At 39.1% G+C, this 23069-nt stretch overlaps 1 protein-coding gene across 1 annotated transcript; it reads left to right on the top strand.

Annotated features, from left to right (window-relative positions):
* The first annotated feature begins 1065 nt into the window (after positions 1–1065).
* WTAP (WT1 associated protein) lies at positions 1066–21672 on the top strand. The gene is made up of 9 exons (XM_066616182.1): positions 1066–1258; positions 1458–1614; positions 5276–5313; positions 5398–5453; positions 6641–6699; positions 9751–9878; positions 11981–12159; positions 17634–17788; positions 20479–21672. The coding sequence occupies exons 3-9, from the start codon at positions 5284–5286 to the stop codon at positions 21060–21062; spliced, it is 1191 nt and encodes a 396-aa protein (XP_066472279.1). The 5' UTR covers positions 1066–1258; positions 1458–1614; positions 5276–5283; the 3' UTR covers positions 21063–21672.
* Positions 21673–23069: the final 1397 nt, after the last annotated feature.

Below are 23069 nucleotides of genomic sequence, written 5' to 3'. Positions count from 1 at the left end.
AGGAGGCCAGATGTAACACCACAAACACCAGTAAGAGGCTCAGGGTAGAAGGGAGGGCTTTTTTGAGTGCTTTGGAGCCTCCTAACCACTGTTTGTTATGTTGTGTACCTGGTCTTGCTGTTGGGTAGCAGGGATCCAGGGGTCCTGTGAGTACTACCAGACACCACCTCTAGTACCACTGGTGGTACCCGTACCTCTGGTTGAAAAACAATGACATAGGTTACAATCCTATACACCAGTGTTTCTCAAACTGTGGGTCAGGACCCACTAGGTGGGTTGCGAGCCCATTTCAGGTGGGTCCCTATTCATTTCAATATTTTATTTTTAATACATGAGACTTGATGCTACCATGGTATGTGACTGTATTTGGTGAGATCTGTATGTTGAACAGGCTACAAAGTTGAACAGGCTATTAACAATAATAGTCAATGGGGCTTACCCCAGTCTTATCCACTGCAGCCTAGAATTGTTAAAATCTTTCCTGCTTGACGATGTCACTTCAGCCATGACATCACTTCCAGGTTAATAACTTCCAGTGGGCCCCAAAAGACTTAAAAAAGTGGGTCCTGGGTTAAAAAGTTTGTGTATACAGTTTCCTGGGAGTAAGCCCTATATAGCACAAAGGGGGTTACTTCCAAGTAGACATGCATAGGATTGTGTCCTATAGACAGCTACATTAAAGGCACAGATGAGTCTTGTGCAAACTGCTCAGGCTGCAGCAATAAACGTGTTGTAGATTAGTACAAGGCTAATTAATTGACCACCATCAGGTCGCCTGATCCTGTGCACAGTTAGGGGCACTTAATTAGACCCACTGATTTCAATGAGCTTCTGCTGTGCATAGGATGAGCCTGCACAGGCGGAGGGGGGGGAAACATGAATCTGTCCCTGCACCCACTGGGGAGTAGAGAACAGGCACTCAATGCAACGAGGCTGCTCCAAGTCGCTGAGCAGACTCTGGCTGAGGGCTGCTTTTCCGCTCAAGTCTCCTTCCGCCAGCCACCTTACTCCTGCAGGTGGTTCGCGGAGACGCCATATCCCTCCGCCATTCCCCACCATGCACTGCGGCTGCCTACTCCGACAGACGCAGCTCGGAAGCGTCTCTGGCAATTCAAATCCCCTCTTCTTCCCCTCCCCGGTTCCGGTTTTACACAAAGGGGGGGAACTCGCCTCCCTCGAGAACGCTCGGAGGCGAGGGGAGGGGGGAAAGTAGTCCCGGCGCCGCTTCAGCGGGAGCAGTTACTCCCTGCTTGGGCCGGTAAGTGTGTGGCAAAGGAGGCGCGCGAGAAGGGAGGGAGCGGGAGCGCGCTCGCGCGCGGCCAGGAGTGCACGGGGCGGGCCGGGCCGCGTGAGTGGCAGCGGTTGGCTGCGCGCTGCGGGAGCGCTGTAGGGAGGGGAGGGAGGAAGGAGGGGGGGAGGCGGCTCCTCTCATTTCCCTCTCCGGCGCCATTTTGTAGCGCAGCGAACCAGCAAATAAAGAGCGGGCGGGAAGCGGACGTGGTGGCGACGGCCGGGCGTTGCTGGCCCCGCTTTATTGATGCGACACGGAAACCCCGGCTGGGAGCTTCTCGCTGTGCGGAACGGACTGAGCCTCGACGCCGCCACAGGCGGGAGGTGAGTGACTGACTGAGTGGCGGCCGCCGCCTCTACACGCGCGGGCCGCTTCCGCGCCCAGGAAGGCCTCCGGTGGGTGCAGCGCCGCCGCTTCCCCGGCCGCGCGTGGTGAGGGCAAGCGCCGCCTCAGCGCCTCCCGCGGCGGTGCTCGTCCTCGCGCTGCCTGGACCTCTCCGGCGCCGCCACGCCCGGCAGCATCTTCCTCCTGCTGCTGCAGCCGTCGTCCCACGCCCCGCAGCCCCTCGCGCGGCTTGGCCTCGGAGCAGCAGCCGCTGCGGGCGGGGGAACGGCGGCTTGCTGACCAGGGGGCCGTGTCCTGCACAGGCACAGGCGTGCGACTGCGGAGATGGAGGGAGGCTGGGCTGGGCTGGGCTGGGCGGCACGCTTGGCTCATACGCCACTGGAGCAGCTGGGTTCACGAGTCAGCCATCTTCCCCCTCACGCTGACGGCTGCGATGCCCACTGCCTGCCTGGAGAGGAAGTTGCACCCAGTGGGGCTCAGTTGGGGGGTAAACATGCCTTGGCCTGGGGGAGATTGTGTCGGTCCTGGCCTGTAATGGTTTCTTCAGCTTGCCAGCGCTTTCCTAGTGTCATCGGTTTGGACTTGCCCAGCCCCCGGGGGGGGGGGTTTGAGTGCCCTTCTTCATTGGCTTCACTTGTTTATTATGTTAAAGCCTCTAGCTTGATGCACAAGGCTGCCATCCTAACCACACTTTCCTGAGAGTAAGTCCCACTGAACAAAATAGGACTTACTACCAAGTAGACCTGGTGAGGATTGTGCCCTAACTCAGTTAAATGTGGGCTGACATAGTACCGGATCCTGTCTGACTTTCCAGTGCCAGTGCAATCCTGAGGTAAGAGAACAAGCATTCCCTTACCTTGAGGAGGCCTCTGTGACTGACCCCCTCCCCCACCTCAGGATGCAGTGCACACTCTTATTAGTATGGCTGCACCAGCACTGGAAAATTGGATAGGATCGGGCCCTTTTTAGTTTGTTAAACTGTAAGGTTAGGGTGAATGTATTTTATTCAACCACGCCACAACCATAGGTAGCTGCTCTAGGGTCACTTAACGTGTGAGAACTCTGCTGTGCTTTGAGTGCATTTCCAATGTAGAGTACATGCACAGGGAACTTAATTTGAAGTGTTTCAGTTCAAGCCAGTCTAGGTTCTCTGACAACCAAGAACTTGCATTTTCAGTAATATGTCAGATTTTGAGAAGTGTTCCTCAGATTATTAAAATTTTTCAAGCAGGAATTTCATCACTTCCTTCCCCATTGCAAAAAGTTATTATGAACTATTTCACTCTTATTACAGTGCATAATAAGACAAATCCAAGAGAGATGCTTGATAAATGAACAAATAATATGCTAATAAACATTGAAAATGTAGTATGGCCAGTACTTTAAAATATATATTTTCCTGAGAATTTTCTTCATTCCAGACTATACATTTTTCCACTCTTGAAGAAATTTAGAGGGAGCATTTTGCCTAAGCTTTAATTAGTGCAGATGTCTTACACATAATCATTATCCACCATACTTCCCCCTTCAAGGGAGGGGATATTATCTCTTTTCCAACTCCTCACTAGCAGTATGTTCTACAGCTGCCATTGTATTAAACAGTTATCTATTTTTTCTTATAATTTTTCAAAACTCTGAAAAGAAGACCAATGGTTTAAAAGGAAATTTGTCTATTATAGTGATTGTACAGAGGATGTCCAGCCAAAAGGACCATAAGGTTACCACTCATCATGTATCCAAATGCTGTACACTGGGCTTACATCTTCATTGACCTGGTGTTTTGTTATCCATATCTTTAGCCTTACTGCAGCATAAACCATAAAAGTAATACTTCATATAACTGTCATTTAAGTGCCACATCAGCAGTATTTTAGCGCCAACAGAATACATGCATTTCCATTGTTCTAAAAAAAACTTAGTAGTCATTGTCAATAGATTAATAGACACAGAGACAATACCCTTGCATATGGCAGTCATAAAGTATGTTGCAACTTGCCCTAATGTGAAATAATCACCTAAAGATCAAAAGATTTTTATTGTCACAAGTAAACCAGTTGCCTTTTCTTAGTGTTCCATGTGCATTGTGTACAAATGCACTTAACAGGTGACTTGGCCCATTTATGTGAAGAACTCAGTATGTCCCTGATGAGTAGCTCAGAACAATTAGCTTTGTTGCTTGAAGATGCTTGTATCATCCTGGATACATATGCTGGGAAGGGGTGAAGGTAGCTCAGTGTATTGATAATCTGGTCACATAACACTATCAAGTATTTTACCATACAGCCAGCTGCAAGCGTGTAAGTTTGACTAAAAGTTTGAGAGAAATACTTTAGTATGTATTTGAATAGGTGCATTAAAACTATATTTTGATGTTGATGATCAAGTTTTAGTCTTATTAATTAATGCCTAGTAAAATTAATAGAATATGAACATCATTCTTTTCACCACTCACCATAAATGGTTTTTCCTTTAAGTTGTTTTAAGACATGGCTATAGGGACTGCTGTTTTTGGTTGAGTGCCTGCAGTAGGTCATTTTCAGAAGTTTAAAAAACTTTCAGTGTGCATGCTAAATGGTACTTGCATATCTGTAAGTAGTACTTGCTTACAGGAGAAAAAGTGGGACTTCAATTATTGGCTAAATATGAGCAAAATTCTGTAAATATGCCTTATTTCTGTACTTGTGAAGAATTTTTGATAATAGTTATATTCTTTAAATTGAACCAATAGTACACTGTACTGTCAAGGTTGCAGAGTGAAATGTGATCTCAAGCATACCTGTTCAGGCAATTTTGCAGTACAGTGGCATCCTAAGATTGTTTTAAAAAAATGTACTGTTTTGACTCTAGGTAGATTTTGAGCAAGTTTTTCAACTTTATTTTAGAAGTGCCTTCTTTACTAATGCTTGTAAGTAGCATTTCGTAACATTTGGTCTCATATTTAAAAACTACTTGGTTTAAGACCCTTCTATAAAGAAAACATTTCTGAAAAAGCTGTCAAAGATGCATATTTCTACCACCAAATTAGCTCCAGAGAGTTGGAAAATATTCAGATAAGTTAATGTTTATAGTTCAATAGAAGGTAGTGGACTCCCTATCTGCCTTGTAACTGTAGGGGAGGTACCAATGAATTGCTGAAAGAGCAACAAAACTGATTTAATGAAGCATGAACTAGTTGATAATTGGGTAAAACTTTGCATGCCCACAGTAGTGAATTCTCATGTATTTGCATAGTTTTTCTCCTGGAGAAGAAGAAAAGGAAATCAAGATTTAATCTATTAAATTTGATTTATGGAGCTTATTTGTGATCAGTTTCTCCTTTCATAATAACTGTTCAGTGGAGCTTCAATGTTAAATTTTCTATACTGGAAAATAAAATTTCTGCCAACCACAGTTGTACGTGGATTAAGAAGAAGAAGAATCTTTTATTACGGTCACTGACCAGTACAATACATGGATTAAGTTGCATGTTTTTTTGTTTTAGGAAATATGTTTCTGAGACTGATATTTCTTCAAGAAATACATTTTTTTAGATTCATTGGGACTTTGAGTAAAGAAGTATAGGACTGCATTCTTAATGCTTTAAGATAGTATCCTAGTAAGAGGGCCAAATAACCCTAGTATTTATTGCTTCTTCTCCAGAGTTCACAATGACTAATGAAGAACCACTTCCAAAGAAGGTAAGCTTGAAATTCTGTACTATTGTTCTTGTATTTTTTTAGTAGCTGGTGAGGCAGAATTAAACTTTTCTTTTTGTTCTGTAGGTTCGCCTCAATGAAACAGATTTCAAGGTTCTAGCAAGAGAGGAACTGATCTTAAGGTAAAGTAATGGGCCACAATCTTACTTGAAAGCAAGGCATCTTATAACTAAAATGAAAAAGTGTTAGACAAGAAATTTTGCTGAGGTTAAAAGATTAAAGCATTTTTACTGAGTTTGAAGAAAATAAAGTACAAATAGTGTTGTAGAGCCTGGGGGTTGAGAAATCTGCATCTATAATGTAGGGTTTTCTGCCTCTTGACAGAAAAGTCTCACAGTACAGACTTACTGTAACTGGGTGTTGAGTTAAAAGAATGGAAGTACCATCAGAAGTGCGCATCCAGGCCCTCCTTGTTTTAAAAGAAACTAACACACCTCAGTGTCTTCCTGCATCCTTAGAGTCAGAAGTTAAAACAAAGAAGTTAAAACAAAGCTGCGTAACTAGAGCTGTTTAAGATGAGTGAAGGTGATTTTGAGCTGATCCTAGCCTCAACTATCTCATAGGGTGATTGTGTGTATAAAATAATGGAAATAGGCCTAACGGTTAATTATTTTTCCCAGTTTCCTGTCCCTGATCTTTGAAGAAGTAATTACATTCACACTACACTATGCACAACAATATGCATCATACACCAAAAATATATGAATACTCTTAACCACAATTTACTATTTTATGTTTCAATAAGTAAAAATGATGTGTAATTCTAACACTCTTCAAAAAGTTTGCAAGGTGGTTTTGTAACTAAATATCTGGTTCCCCATCCAGAAAGGGCTTACAATTTAAAAAAATGCAGAAGAAGCACCAGCAACCACCACTAGGAAAGATGCCATGCTGGGATGAAGGACAATTTCTCTTCCCCTGCTAAATAAAAGGCACACCACTTTAAAAAGTGTCTGTTTGCCCAGTTAGCAAGGGTTGAGCAGGTTTGTTCTGGGTAATACTAGTGGCTGCTAACCTCGCATCTGTGGGGTTTTTTAAATAATGCTTTCCTGTGTTCTAGCAAGGCATAACAATCATTTATCACATTTCTGAACAGAAGATAACAAATATAGTAATTATATAAGGTGCTTAGGCTATTCTTAAATGTGGGGTTCTGTGTGGCTAGAAGTAGAAAATACCTTTGATTGGAAATAACAGAATTGAGTGTTTTACCGTAATTTCATGTATATTGTAGTTCTGCACTTTGTGTGCCTCTTTATTAAGGTTTAAAATTCTGCTCTTTTAATTAAAATATTTATCCTTTTATTAGATGGAAGCAGTATGAAGCATATGTGCAAGCTTTGGAAGGCAAATACACAGACCTTAACTGTAAGTTGAAACTAAATTGACTGATGTGATATGAAATCCTAAGACCCACAGTGAGTTACAGAACTGAGAGTAAGGAAAGAATTGTCTGGGAGTTGGATTCTGCACAAGAACAGTCCAGAAGAGATCTCTAAACAGACATTTAAACACGAAGGCTGTTCTATAGGTTGGTTAGAATTGTAGCCTTTTAAGGAAACCAAATATTATTGGAGGTGGTCATCCAAGTTACATGAAGTTACTCATTGTTCACCTATATCATTCAGATTGGTTTGCCAGAAGTTGGGTGGGTCCATTCATTGTAAGCATTTGTACACAATTTTTCCTAAGTTCAAAACACTTTAATTAAAAAAACACATAAACCATATTTAAAATCATAATGGAAAATCACAATAATTAGAAGCTAGTGGTACATGCTTCCTTGGCCTGAAGCTCTGTCTTTTAGGACAAAGGATACTTCTATCTTTTAGCTGTTCCAAGAGTTCTGTGGAAAGTTGGGAGTAGCTGGCCCAATCAAGTCTCTAGGCAGTCTCCTCAGGAGCTGGTACAATGGTAAGGAGTAGACACTTTAAGTAAAGCAAAATTTTCAGTAAAATTTCTGATCTATGTTGGGCTGTGGGTTAGGTTTCCTTCTGGGTATCTTCACTTGGCTAGCCTGTTTCATTTAGTAGTGTTTGGTTCATCACAATGTAAATATAAACCCTACTGAAGCTAGAATATAACTGTAAATCTTTTGGATAAACCTGATTATTACATAAATTTATCATATCTCAAATTCTGTCACCAAGGTATGAATTTGCTTCTTTGAATATCACAGTCTTGTGACTGCATCTACTCCCACTGTGCAAACTATGTGGGATTGTTTGCAGTTGTAGCTAAAGAATGGTTTGTGTAAATAAATGTGTAGCATAAATATGTGATGTTTTTATGAGAGAATTTCTCATAGGATTGTGTATTTTGATCATCTTCTTGGTGGTTATGCCAGCACAGTGTGGTCTTTAAAGTACTATATCCATATTTATAGTCGTGAGTAAATGTTAAGACTCTGAGTAGTTCATTCCTAGATTACTCAATTTGTTTATCCCATGTTCTGGGATGCTCACTTAAAAGCCTTGACTGGTTGGTTACGTATAAGGCTTTTAAAATACTCAATGCTTTAAAATGCTTTTAATTTTGTTGAAGATTGTGTTGTGTTAATTTCATTATTAATTGATTGAATTTCAAAATAACCAGTCATGTCAATTTCTGTTGTATTTGTTGTGACTTCTGTCGCACCCCTTCTGTTGTGTGAATATTTAAAGTGTTAACAGTTGAACTACTTTGATTGTTTAATTTGCTTGTTGGGTATCATTTACCAGACATTTCCCTAGCTTATTTTTTTATATACCAAAAATTCGGTTCCAAAATCCATGTCTTCCCATGTGCAGTGGAGGTTGGTAGCTAAAATAATTGTTTTTCTGTCTTATTTGCTTTATTCCTTGCTGTTTTATAAGATTGTTTTTGTGTAGGTTTTTTTTTTTTGTTTAACTATCAGGCATAGTTTATTTTGGTTACATTAATTTGTCAGAAGCCCTATGATAGTCAATTGGTGTTGAAATAAAGGTTGTTACTTCTTTATATCCCTGGGATTTCAGTTTAGGTTATTCTAAGATATTTGAATAATCTCAAAGTTATCTCTCTAGTGATGAAAGCTTGCTTTTACCTGTCTGTCTTGGGATTAATACCTTAAACAACAATTAGGTAGTAGCAGATAGGTAACCATGCAGGTAACCATGTGATACCTCTAGAGTATGGCAAGCAAAACACTTTCCTAAATGCACCAAGATAATGCTACATTATATTTATTAGAAATTTAGAATTTAAATTAGTTAACAGCTTTCTAGTAATACTAAAAATGAAATACAGTTTTGTAGAAAAGCCCAAGTCGCATTTTCCGCTAGGATCTTGGAAAATTGTGGTCTTCAGGAAGCTGTGTAGGAATTATTGATGTTTTTGTGCTTGCAGCAGAAATAGTGTTTATAATTAGATACGTGGCACCTAATGATCATATTTCACTTGTATAGCTCTTAGTGCTCTGCCTTGATGCTCTAAGCATGTTCATAGATTTGGACCATGAATTCGGTTTCAGAAAGCAGTGTCTATTTGCTGACATTTGTCTGTTTCCAGGACATTGGAGTAGGAATTACTGTCCTACAGCTTTAATGAATGCTATAGAATCTGTTTTCAAAATAGATGAGCTAACTGCTTTTCAGTTCTGGTTTGTATACGTTATGTCTTGATTGATAATGAAAACATGCTGTGAATTAGATACCCATTTGTATATGCATCTGCCAGTTGAAGATAATTCTTGGTGTATATGATGACGTGGGCTGCAGTTTATGAATCTTTTTCCGTAACGTGCATGTTATCTCTCAGGTGCTACAAGGTTTGTTGCTGCAGCAAATGAACATGGCTTCTTCTCTCAAAGAACCATTAACTTTCATGAATAGTGAATAACTTTTTTGGCCACTACACATAGAAACTGATTCATTCACCACTGCCTTTCAGGTTACAGGAAGAACAATGAGAGTGTCAGAGAGAATGCATGGCAACAGCACCAATAAGAAGATGACATTTGTGTAGTGGGAATTATGTCTTTTGGAATATTGTGGCAGTCTATCATTCCTACCTGTTGTACATAGTTGACAGGGGAGTGGAAGGGGACCATTTAACTAGAGGTCTCCTGTTCAGTGCTGCTGCATTCTCTTAGCTTTGCTGACTGCAGTGGAGTGATTCCATTCCCCTGTTTATTTACTAACTTACTTCATTTGTACCCCGCCTTTCTCACTGAAGGGACTCAAGGCAGCTTACAATAATCATTAAATACTCAGGAGTTAAACACTGTTGCATAATCAGGAGTAACTTGGGCCAATTTAGAAATCAACAAGGAGCAAAAAATGTTGTTAGTCAACTTATTTGTTTGCCTTCATTTGCCTTATGAAATGGTGGCTTAGAAATGATGGCTGGTTTAAGCCTTAGAGAATTTCTACAAATGTTCTTTTTGCTCTTTGAAATTAGCTAATGATGTAACTGGATTGAGAGAGTCTGAAGAAAAGCTGAAGCAGCAACAGCAAGAATCTGCTCGAAGGGAAAATATCCTGGTGATGCGCCTGGCAACTAAAGAACAAGAGATGCAAGAGTGTACTGTAAGTAAAATTGTTAGAGAGCAAACTTGAACTTAGTCTAAAATCTGATACCTAGTTATATTAACATATTATGCATTTACTTCAACTATCCTATTACATGAGCTTATGTTCATTGTTAGGAAGCTACAGTTCTAGTAGAATGCAAGTTTTGCTGTATCTGTGTGGCTGTCTACAATGTGTTATTTAAACCTACCATTGACCAAATTAGGCAAAATGTGGATGCTTAATGATGGCTATATCAGAAAAAATATTAGGATAAGGAACCATGTCTAATTCTGTGGTAATGTGTAACTGAAACAGTTGAAAACAAAATGTATCATGCAACCAGGCTCTTTGATGGTACAAGAAGGAGATGACCTAGTTGTTCTGGGCTGGAAATACTTACATCTGTATTTCCAAATGAATTGCTGAGGTTCAAAGACTTCAGGAGGCTAGCCTACCACTTGGCTTCTATGTTTAGTGAGCTGGATTGAGAGCATTGTGCTCTCAGAATCAGTGCTGCCGGAATCTACTTTTCCCACTCCTTTCTCTTTTGGAACACCTGAAAAATTGCCACTGGCACTTAGAAGTGGCTTGGTATGTAACCACTTGGGGGTGGCCCAGGATGGGGGGAAGAATATTGGTTCCCTCCCTGGTTTCAAGTATTTCTCCCTCCTTTGACCCTTAGCTGTGACTCCTGGGGGCTCTTGACCATTAGGGTGGAGGGGATGGGATAGATAGCTTCCAACAGTGTTACCTCTTTAAATGCAGGTCTCTGATGCAGCCCAACAGCAGGATCATAAGCTTTTTTTCTTTTTTGTGAAGATCCTCTTATAAGTAGCTGGTGGTGTTTAACTTGCTGATCACTTGAATGTATTTGTGTAAAGATGGAAATAGAGCATGGTTGCATAGCTTGTGAATGGTGTTAGCAGGCAGAATTGGAATTTGGGTTGGTTTCTCCTTGCTGCTGGCTGGCATAACACTTTGAATATTGGCAGTTACTTTGACCAATTTTCACACCATATTTCATATCCATCTCCAATCAATGTATCCGTCTCCAGTCATATCTAACTCCAATCAATTCTTGCATGGTCTAAGACTTCACTATAATCATAACTTTCATTTATGAACCTTCCAAAATGCTTCTCTCACAACAATATTCTCTTTACAATAATATGTTGAAAATAGGAAAAGATACTAAGAAAGTGACTTGTCTAAAGATGCATAGTGAGATCATGAGATTTAAACTGGAGGCATCCTTGTTACAGCTGTCACTTAGCCTGTATACACTCTAGCTCTCATTTTAAGACTTTACATCCAAAACAATTTGTATTGGATGTCTTGCTGTTAGGATTTTATTCCACATGTTGCCATACCTAAGAACCACTTGGTGGCATCTATGGAGAAGTGCTATAAGAGATCCTCACAATTCTTCTCCCATAAAGTTGAATATTTTATTTTTCACATTTTTATACTGCCCTACCTCTAAGGAACTCAGGGCAGTGTACATGGTTCCTTCCTTTTCCAGTGTCCTTTTACAGGTTACTTCATTAGTGTCCTGTGCAATAAATACCGTTGACAGATGGCAGTTAAAAATGTGGAGTGTTTAAATGTTAAGTTACATTCTACTGTAGTGATTTTCAGTCAGGTAAAATTAAACCTTTTGGAGGTGCTTTCTGTACTAAAAACTGCATTCATGTTCTTTTTGTTAAGATAGGTAGAAATTTGTTAGAATCTATTCTTGAAGTCCAAAACGTAGCAGATTTGACAATCAAGTGACTTCTTCTAACCGTTAAAGAATGAAAGTAGTTGGGGCATTATCTGTATTTTTACAGAGGTGCATGCAATGTCACAACTTATTATCAGCATTAAAGTTAAACTTAATATAAATTTACTAGTCGGTCATCCTAGAAATACAGCTTTAAATTGATTTGGGTCCTATTTATATTGGTCTTAAGTTAAAATGAAGTAAAAGACATTCTGTGTGTGTGTGGTCTGTAGTTTTAGTTCCATGTTCATGACAACCTTGATGATAACTTGGGGGTATCAGATTGAAGTGATTTCAGTGAGTCTGTGAGACTTTAAAAATGCAGACTTAATAACTTTTCTTTCCTTTTACGCAGAATCAGATCCAGTACCTCAAGCAAGTCCAGCAGCCGAGCGTTGCTCAACTGAGATCAACAATGGTGGACCCAGCCATCAACTTGTTTTTCCTAAAAATGAAAGGTGAACTGGAACAGACTAAAGACAAACTGGAACAAGCCCAAAATGAACTGAGTGCCTGGAAATTTACACCTGATAGGTAAACAAAACATACTCCCCAGTCAAGACTTCCCTGACAGAGAATGCTTTGGTGGGACAACCACGTACTCGTTTCCACACCAAGACTCAGACGTTTTGAGCCAAAAGCCACATTCTTATACTGTCCAGCTTGTAATGCTTAATGTAAAACTTACCAGATGAACCTTGTGTTTCAGTTTTTTCTCCCCTTTGCTTCAGAGGCCTGACAGCGTCGGACTATTCTGAAGATGTGGCCACCTCAGAAAAAGTGTCCTTTCTAGAACATGTAGACATTTGGAAAGTGGTTCTATTTGAAGAAAATAGAGGGAGAAGCAGAAGTCTAGTCTGTGGCACACTATGTCTACAGACAGTTTGGAGGAGAACGTAGTGATTTTTAGAACATGAATTGATCATATCAAATTCGAGTAAAACATAAAATGGAATATTCTTCGTTCTTAATCCTAAACGTAGTGACTTAGAGACTAAGTCAGAGACTAAGTCTTTGCCATTAAGACTGTGGACTTCCTCCTTGTTCACTGAACTGCTGGGTCAAAACTCAATGAGGTGAATTGTGCTTAAATATCTGATTTGGTAATCAGCTTTGAATAGCTGTGACAACATGCACACAATCAGTATTGATTGACTTCTTAGCATTTGGGCTCCATAGGACTTCAGTGAACCTTGTCATTATGGTTTGAATAACAAAATGTTCTGTGGATGGCTGGCAATATGTGAACTCATAAATTTAGTACTGTACATAGGTATAGTTGCAAATTAATGACATCTTTTACATTGTTGAAGTCATGTACACACTGAATTGCAACTAAGATATATATAATCAAAAAACTAGTTGTGATTCATTTATTGCCCTTATCAGTGCAGAAGTGCCATTTATAATTTTAGTTTTAGAACATATATTCATACTATTCAAGGCACATTAGCGGCAGTTGCCTTTGGAGTTGGTGGGGGGCATTTTGGATTCCATTGTATACTTGGTTTTTGTACTGCACTCCTACATAAAATGTGCTTTGAAATAGTTGTACCACATAGTTCAGGGAATGCTACCGGTCATACTACTGTATGCAAAGCTTTTCTTGAAGTATAATATAAAAGAATGGAGAACAGGATGCTGTTTTGTCTTGTCCTGTTCTTGGAAGAGGTGGTGGTGTTAAAGCTTACTGCATGCATCCTACTGGTTGGCATTAGTTAAGAAAACTTTGTTCTAAATGACTTCCAGGAATATTAGTGTGGGGCTGCTTAGTTCACAGCACTAAGTATGTTCTTGAGTTCACAGCAGAGAGAACTGAAATTATTCAGGTATATGTAGTATTTATGTACTTTTAGTCAATATAGACTTCGGTGGGAGAATTTTAGGACTGTTTAATAGAAGGTAAAATCTCAGACAAAATTATAATTAACTTATCTGTTCCAGCATTCCAAATGCAATATTTGAGTTAAATTTTAAGATATACTTCTATGAAGTAAATTTTAGTGCTGCTTCATTGCAGCATATAAAATGTGGTAGTAATTGAACCTTTGTTAATTAATGAGTAAAACATTGAAAGAAATGCTGCATTAAAATCTTGTCTTTTGAAAACAATCGTGGTATGATATGGAAGATCTTAAAACATCTAGCATCAAAACAAAGGTAAGAAGTCAGAAGTGTACAAGCATTCATTTTACTGTGTTACAACTGGCTTTGTAAAATGTATTAAATGTATAATCAGAAATTAATTCTTCATAGGTATGTTTGTTGTAGTATGTCATACTTGTGAACTCCAGCTTAACCAAATGAATCTGTTTGGCAGAGGATCGTAACTTGACATGTGTTTGGGTTCTAAATGGAATTTTTACCTGAGGGTAACAAATTTCATTTCCACTTCAACTGAACATCTACAAAATTATTTTTGTCACTTTTAAAAAATAAGACTTCGTAGTCTTAAATGGGTCTTTATTTCCATGTGGTGTGAAATTGCATGCCTTTGAATATTTAAAGGAGGTTTATTTGACCCACCTTACAATTGAATTGGCTACACTTCTCATAAAAGAAGAAATGGGATCTTGATTTATCCCTTTTCATGAACTATCTTTCTTAAAAATACTTTCTTCCATGCGTGTTGTGACAGTTTTTTTCTGACTTGAAAGTGCGAGTGCACCTACATGGTTAAAGTGATTCTAGACTGTCTAACAGTTCTTGTACTTATGAAATACTTTTGGTGGACCAGTGCTCTGCTAAAATCTATGCTCAAAATTGACTATATTTCAACAGTATGTTGTATTGTATTGTATTGCTCTTGTTGACAGATTGTTTGATTGCAGTAGGAAATGCCAGGTGTTCTATAGTACAGTGTAACTGTCAGCACACACAGTATATAATAGTGATTTCAAGAGGCATCACTGTGAAAGCTCCCTAGTTAACAGGAAAATTACAAGTTTGCTTTAAGACTTGGCTTTGTTAATAAGGTAGTAATAACACTGCAGTCTTGCCCTGCAGTTCTTCATGCCATACGATTACCTAGGTATTGTCTTCGACTCTTTTACCCATTTGAATGTTTTCAAATTTTTATGAAATTGTAAAAAACTTTTATATTGGGCTGAGGGTATACTTGAGAAATATAATACAGATATTCAGAAGCAGCAGGATTCATTGGAGACACCAGGATCTAAAAGACCATGCAGCAAGTTCATGAGTTTGGGTATTTATGATTCTATTTCCCGAACAGCTCTTTATGCCGTACTACTTTTGAAATTGTGGAGACTTTCAGAAGAGTTTGATATGGGTTGGTGGCCTGCTATTGAAAGAAAATTCCACTAGGACAAGGCTTTGTGCACTTTAAATTGCACAAAGTAATTCTTTAAAACCTTGCCATAGCTTATATGATAAATAAGCTTCATTTCATGCCTATTTTCTGTATGGATACTGCTTGCTTATGGAAAAAACATCTCTGCACTATTATGTGCGACACATGCAGATATGTATCTTACCTTTCATTGGAATGTCATTACGCTCGGTGGATTCCTTGTATATGTGGCAAAATACAGATTCAGTTGTCACATTTTATAGTGCATAGTTGTTTTTCCCAGACTGAGATAGGAAACGTGTGAAGTAGCCCTCAATCAACCTGTTTGAAGGAGAAAACAGCATGAACAAGCAACAGCTGGCAATTGGGTAATAAAACCATTATGTAACTGTTTACAGTGTTCTGGCAGGTGTCCATGGGTTTTGTAAGGAATAAGGATTCCTCAAGAAAAATAGCAACATCTATCTTGGCAGTATATTAGTGGTATAGCAAGAATGTGTATGCATGCATATATTTCGTATCAATGGGAGGCCTTCAGAGGAGTGGGAAACATGCCCACTGCTTCAGCTGTTAGCCAGCCCATAACATTAGAGTGTTGGAACACCTGAAACTGTCTTGGGCAGTCAGACAATTGGTCCTTCTAGTCTAATGTTGTCTTCTCCTAGCAGCTTTCAAATATCATTTATAGAGGTTTTTCCAACCCTGCTATAAGAGATGCTTTTTACTGGTGATTCTGGGCATTGGACCTTGTATATGGAAAGTGCATCCTCTTGTCTCTGAACTTTGGCCTATCGTGCAGATGCTGGGAATTGAACGTAGAACTTACTGTATGCCAGGCATGTCCTCTGTCATTGAGGTTTGGCCCCTCTTGTTATATACTAGGGCTGCAGTTCTGAACACAATTACAAGGAAGTAAGCCCCATTGAACATAAACTTACTTCTGAGTAAACATGCATAGGATTGAACTAAGTCATATAATGATTCATACTGCTGTTCTAAACTGGAAAACAGCTTGTGTGTTTGTCAAAACATGAAAAATGACTTTCAGTATATTTTGAACTCTTTCCTAGCCTTAAATAGGTCATATAAAACCTGAACAGATAAATGTGCTTTTTAAATCATATTGTGCCTTAAATGTTCATGCAGTTTTTGTAGTCTCAGTTACAAAAAAGGAAGCTAATTCAGTAATTGCACATTGAGCCATGAGCAGAGTGCTTGTATACTAAAAATATCCAAAATAATGGACATGATCTAGCTGCATGTGGAAAGTGAATTATAACTTCCTTGTGCTAGTGTGCTGCTATGTATTTGGCTTTTCCAGGTAAGCCAAGGCTCTATTGTGCCTCACTTTGATGTATATAGGGAACCACCGTTGATAGAAGCCTATGAACTTGGAACATGGAAAGCAGTGGTCTGCTGGATATATATGTGAGGTGCAGGAGAGCCTTCACTTAACAGAAATGGTCATGTTGTACAGTAGTATGTTTGGCATAGAAACAGAATACTTGGTATGAGAGCAGTAGGGGAGGGTAATGATGCTTTCTATGGGGAGTCCTATCCACTCTGCTGTGTAAGAATTGTGCCCCAAATTCTCCCTTACCCTTTGGTATTTTCTGTTTATTGCATCAGGCTTTGCTTTTTTCCTGAGACATCTGACTGGCTAGACCAGTTCTGCAGAGCTAGTTAAGTACTGGTGTGCATCATAACATTAGTCATGAAATTTAACATGTACAGTTGGCCTTTGTTATCTGTGGGGGATCAGTTCTAGGATCACCTGTGGATGCCAAAAACCACTAAAAGCGAAATCTGTGGTTTTCAGAAAATTCATTTAAATGTTTAAACAAGTAAAAAAATGTGGTGGGGGGGAGCTTCCTTTACCTTAGCATGGCAAGCTGGAGGGCTGCAGGACAATCTGTGGTGTTTCCGGAAGCCATCTCTGAGTCACATCAAGGCCCCCTCCCATGGCCCCGAATTGTTGCAGAATGCATTGTGGAAGTGTTTCCCAAATGCTTCCAAGATGCACTTGGGGGCAATGCAGAGCCATAGGAAGGGGAAGGGGGCCTCTGCATGACCCGTAAATGGCTTTCAGGAGTGCTGTAGACTTCCCTGCAGCCTTCCAGCTTGCAGGGATAAGGTAAAAGAAGCTTTTTTTTACTGGAACTGCATTTTTAGGGACTTCTCATGGATGGCTGTGGCCATCTGCGTTGAGTCAAATGTGCTGATCCAAAATCTATGAATGAAAACTGCAAACCTGTATTGAACTTATTCATTGGACCATGTTGATAATAGTGGGTTTTTTCAGTGCACGCAGACCAGAAATTGCATCTGTTAATGTTTTCAAGACTCTTCTCCCTCCCCTTCACCTCTAGGCTTAACTTGGTTCATTTTCCTTTCAAAGTTATCCAAAATGTAGTTGGAGTCTAAGAACTGCAGAGGTCCTTTGATTGTAATTAATGCGCTGATCGCTTAAATGTTCAACTGTAGGACTTCCTTTTCAGTTTCACAGAAGGGATGTGGAAGATCACCAGATGCTTGATCAGACTGTGGCACCTGTAGGGCGACTGTGCTATGACAACTGGCAGTAAGGTTTTGTAGAATGAGACATGCAGAAATAGTATTTTTATTGACTGCGTTTAACAAGGGAGACGAGAGAATTTTGTCTTCATTTTGTGATAGATGGCTCTTTCCTTTACAGCCAAACAGGCAAAAAGTTAATGGCGAAGTGTCGAATGCTTATCCAGGAGAATCAAGAGCTGGGAAGGCAGCTGTCCCAAGGACGTATTGCACAACTTGAGGCAGAGTTGGCTTTACAGAAGAAATATAGTGAGGAGCTTAAAAGCAGTCAGGATGGTAAGGGCTTTTTTTAAAGAAAATAGAGAATTGCCTTGTGTTTTTGCAGCTTTCAGTAGTTAAATGTTGTGATGTGGGGATTACACATTCCCACCATGGAGCATGCACAAATGTTCTGAATGAGGAAATAGTTTCAAACTTAATTAACCTATTGCTGTTCTTAACAGAAATTAAAATTATAAAGAAACATCAAAAGGAGATCTATTTTTTAAAATGCTGGTTTCTCACTAAAATGAACTTAGTTTTGACATAAAAATAAACGGGCTAGAATAAAAACAAATTAGGAAAATATTCATGTATATGGGCAACTTGCATATGTTTGTGACTAGTTCTGTGCCCCCGAAGGTGCTTTGGACTTATTTCTTGAACCGAAGGCCCCTGGCCTAGATAGGAAAATAGGGAGATAGAAAAGATGTGTGTTCTGTAGCTGGAGGTGTGATTTTTTTTCAGTGATAACAAAATAAAAACTCATAACACCGCTTTCTGCGCTTCTCATTTTTGTAAAATCCTGAAGTTAGCTGCTAATAATAATTAATAATGAGCTGGACTGGGGGGAGGTGCATGGGTAAAGACTGTGACTGCATCTGCTGACTATACCACCTACCTAGTATGCTTTTAAAGTGATTATAATTTTTAAAAATGTGCCCTTTGAGTAAAAACACATGACACTACTTTGTGCACTTTTGCTCCTTGGGCATAAAACAAGATCTGTGGGAGGAAAACCCGTTGTTTAAGAACACCTCTAGCTATAGCTTGGTGACCTGCTTTTCAAAAGGGGGGGAGGTGAAAAATCCTTCTGTGGAGAGGCAAGTCCTTGGGCACCTAAACTAGTGCACAGGATCCTGGTTGCTATTTGGCTTGTAATATTAGTTTTCATGTATTTTTAAAAGTCACAGTATCTAAAAAGAAGTTGTCAGAAACTTTCCATAGAAAATTTCCATGAATGTTGCATTTGACATTGCATATATTTACAACTTCAGCTGTAAATAGACAACTGACTGCGTTGGAGACATCAGGGGCCCTTTGGTATAAAGTTTAGACTGTCATACAAATATCATAACCCACAGAAACTGCTTTAATAATCTCAGTGGATATGGGGAAACTTTAGTGAATACTTTAACACTTCATTTGAAATTGTTCTTTCCTCTCTTCTTCCATTGTTTGAGATACAAGTAGCCAGATAGTTTGCACTTGAGAAATCAAGTGAAATTGCACATGAACGAATCAAAACATTTCTTCAGCTTGAGAATTTTTTTTAAAAGCTGAAAATTTTAGTTTTGTCATGAAAACACCTCCAAGGCATGGTTGTTTTTGAGATCCAGAATCAACCCCCCATATCTCTGGGATGTTGTAAAAAAGGAAACTGAAGACATTTAACTCTACTAGGCAGTCCCATTGAGATTTAATGTTAGATCTATGTCAAATCAGTCTACAAATTAAAAATTGCTTACTATTTTATTTATTACACAGTGAAAGTGAAGCTGTCATTGTTTGTAAGTTGCCAGTGTTTGAATACACTTGGTAATTGGGGCTGGTGATAATCTGAAGACTATCAGAACATCTACATTGTTGTGGTGTGTTATTGAGGTCAAATATTGCTCAAGAATGTTACGGTGAAGATTTTTACAGTTAATGTGATTGGATACATAATAAAGTTTATAAGAGGAATCAGGCATGTATTTTCTGCATGGAATTGGCAAATTATTTATTTATTTTTTCACATTTTTATACTGCCCTTCCTCCAAAGAGCTCAGGGCGGTGTACACAACTGATCCCCTCCTTTTGTCCTCACAACAACTGTGAGGTAGGTGAGGCTGAGAGAAAGCAACTGGCTCAAGGTCACCCAGGAAGCTTCATGGCTTAGGGGAGATTTGAAATTCATTGTTGTGGAAACCAGAATTCTGTTCCCAACTGGCATAAATTATGCAAATTAACAATATGTTCCTGCATTGGGGTTTTCCATCCACTGCAGTCCTTGAAGAATCTCCTGAGGGTTAGGGAACCTTAAGGAAGGCTGTGTGAGGGCTCTGCATGGGGTGGAATTGCTTGCAAAAGCTGGCTTCCACTTGCAGAAATTTAGATCCCAGCCAGGGCATGCAAATTTTTTTGTATGTAGTTTCAATGTGCATGTTTTACTCAGTACTTGAAATTTTTTTGTAGAAAGTATAAACAGCATATGAATAGTAAAGGTGTATGGTTTAAGAGGCAGTAACTAGTTGTATTGGAAATGCTTTAGTCATGCAGATCAGAGAGGTTCCAGCTATTTAACTTTTGCAGATGCTGTCTTCATCTTTTCAAACCAATTTATAGCCATTACAGCTTCTTATTGTTGGGGTTCCATACCAGTTGTCAAAGTCAGATCCAGGTACATATTTTTATTTTTAGATATGTATGGGCATCCAGATTAGATTATAATCCTTTTTAATCTGTATAGCAAAGAAGCACTCTACAAAATGTCCCCTGCTCTGTATTTTTTGCAGGCAGATTGAATTTTCTATATGTGGTTCATTCCAATTATTCTACTAGCAGCAGACTCTCAAAACTAAACAAACGTGATTTTTAGAGTACGGTATCAGAGTTGTACATTAGACCTTGTATGAATTCTGTTGCACTGAGGTTAATGGCTACAATTTGAGGATATAGATATGAACTATTAAGTGTATGCTCCAAATGTGTTTTTCTTCATATAGAACTGAATGATTTCATCATCCAGCTTGATGAGGAAGTAGAAGGTATGCAGAGTACCATTCTAGTCCTACAGCAGCAACTGAAAGAGACTCGCCAGCAGTTGGTTCAGTACCAGCAGCAGCAGTCGCAAACTTCAGCCCCAGGTACCAGCCGGACTCCAACTTCTGAAACAACAGATCAGGGAGAGGCCATGGGCAAAGACTGCAGTCGTCTAGCTAATGGACCGAGCAATGGCAGCTCTTCCCACCAGAGGACATCTGGGCCTGGTTTTTATAGAGAGGGCAGTGGAACAGAGGATGACTTCCCACCCTCACCAAGCAATGGTAATAATCTTTCCAACCACTCTGAAGATAGAACTGGCAGAGGATCTGGTAGCTATATAAATCAACTCAGTACTGGGTACGAAAGTGTAGACTCTCCCACTGGTAGTGAAAATTCTTTAACTCACCATTCAAATGACACAGACTCAAACCATGATCCTCAAGAGGAGAAAACAGTGAGTGTGAAAGGTAACAGAACTGCGGGGTCTCGTCATGTTCAGAATGGTTTGGACTCAAATGTAAATGTACAGGGTTCAGTTTTGTAACCTTTTTTCCTGCAACATTTTTATATAGTGTCGTTTAAATTGGGAAAAGAAACTGTCCAGAACTGTTCAAATTAGTGCATATATGTCACAATTCTGCCTTTGTGGGTTTTTTGCTTCAATACCTCTGCCACTTCTGAAATTTTAACAATTACGTTGAATGTTGCTAAAAGGATATTTGTGTAGGCTCAAGGTATTTTTGAGTTAATGTGAAATTTGAAAATGGAATTTATTTCCAGGTATAACAAAAATGATGTCTGTACAAATCTGTGTATATCTAGAACTTGTGCTGTGTAAAGGCATTCTTTACTCATACTGTTATAACACTCAGAATTTGTCATAATAGTTGTGGGTCAATGATTGCCAAGTTTACCCAGTACAGTAGTTTTATAACTAAAATGAACTTGGTGAAGGAGTCCTGTAGTAGTTTGTGTTCCAGTTTTGCCACCATGCATCTGTGCGTTCTCTTTAGATGACCGAATGTTTAAGAATTTTGTGTGCATAGTTACTCAGTTTAAAAACTGTTGTATCCTGTTAATACATATTGCTCTGTGACTCCAATATTATCTTACCTGTACTGACCAAACCTAAATAAAGATTTTTAACAATGTAATTTATTTCGTCCCCTGCATTTGTTGTCTTCATAATTTGTTTGGGTGGTTTTTTACCGCCAGGTTATATAGGAGGTCATTGTAATGAGCAAGAATGTGTACTCAGAGGTCAGTTTAAAGCAGGCCTCATGGTGCTCTTATCAGTATTTATGACCTGTTTCACTTATTGTGCAGATGCTGCTCTGGTGTATGTCTGCTGTGTCTTGACCTATACACAACTGATCTAGGAATGTATAGATGGTCTGCTAATGTGTAATTACTAGATATTCATGGTTAAAACTTGATATGGGTTTACACACACAATCCAGTGGTTGGAAACCTCTTAAGAGTCATATTTTTTTACTGTTTGTATAAATGTGCACTATGTGGTGAAAGTGGTACACTCATGTGTTACAGGAATTAAATGTTTAATCACTGTATCTCATGCTGTTGAGGCAGAAAGGAGAAAGTATACATATGCAAAACACTTTCCATAAAAGAACTAGATTTCTAAACCCTCAGATCAGTAAATTTTTATCATTTTTAGGAGCAATTAACCAGAATTGACACATCAACTGTCTTTAAACAGCTGCAATACTATTACCTGCCACATGAAAGACAAATCTGGCCCTTACAAACTAAAGTCTAGAGGTCCCTTTGTTTGGGTAGTGTTCCATGGGTTGTACCCATATGAACTCCAAAATGGCTTGTTGAGGAACTTCAAAATGGAAACTTTTGAGGCTGTAAATCACCAGTTGATGCTAGTATCTTCTCATGATTTTCTGTAAGCCTTTTGCAACAGGCTTAATGTCCTGCTTCAAAAACATACTTGCTCACTGTTGTAACTAATGAAGTTTACTGATCTACCATTCTATTACAACAAACCCATGGTTCACTCATCTGCACTACTTAAGGTAGTTGGATAAAAATAAAATTTTGCAATAGAGCAAGCATGATGATTATCAGTAACAAATCTTTTAGAAGGCTTTTTGTGGCATAGATTTGTGTAATTTATATACTTATTTGTAATCATGGGGAGGGGGAAGTAGGAGAAATAAGAATTTTGCTGTTACCTTATTTTCCAGTTTGCCCATTATAGAAGCTATCTGAAATAAGAATTAAAATCTGGAGGCATGGAATTGACTATAGTTCGTGACAAGCAATTTCATTTTTCTGTTTCTAACTTGAAAAGAGGATTTCTAAGCTTAGGACTGGTCAACTCATGTTGAGGTGGGAGAAAACAATTTTATATTTTTAGGGATTTGGGTGTTTTCCAAAAGTTTGAAGTGCAGAAAATGGAGTTATGCGTTTTTATTCAAAATTTACATTATAATTATAAATTATGAGTACTTTAAAAGTGTACAGTGTACTAGGTGGTACAGGTAGTATAGCGTCAGCAGCCACAGTCATTACCCATGCA

Source organism: Tiliqua scincoides, chromosome 1, assembly GCF_035046505.1.
Source record: "Tiliqua scincoides isolate rTilSci1 chromosome 1, rTilSci1.hap2, whole genome shotgun sequence".
NCBI lineage: Eukaryota > Metazoa > Chordata > Lepidosauria > Squamata > Scincidae > Tiliqua > Tiliqua scincoides.
Note: the sequence above shows the minus strand (reverse complement) of the source record. Positions and strands in the feature narration are given on the sequence as shown.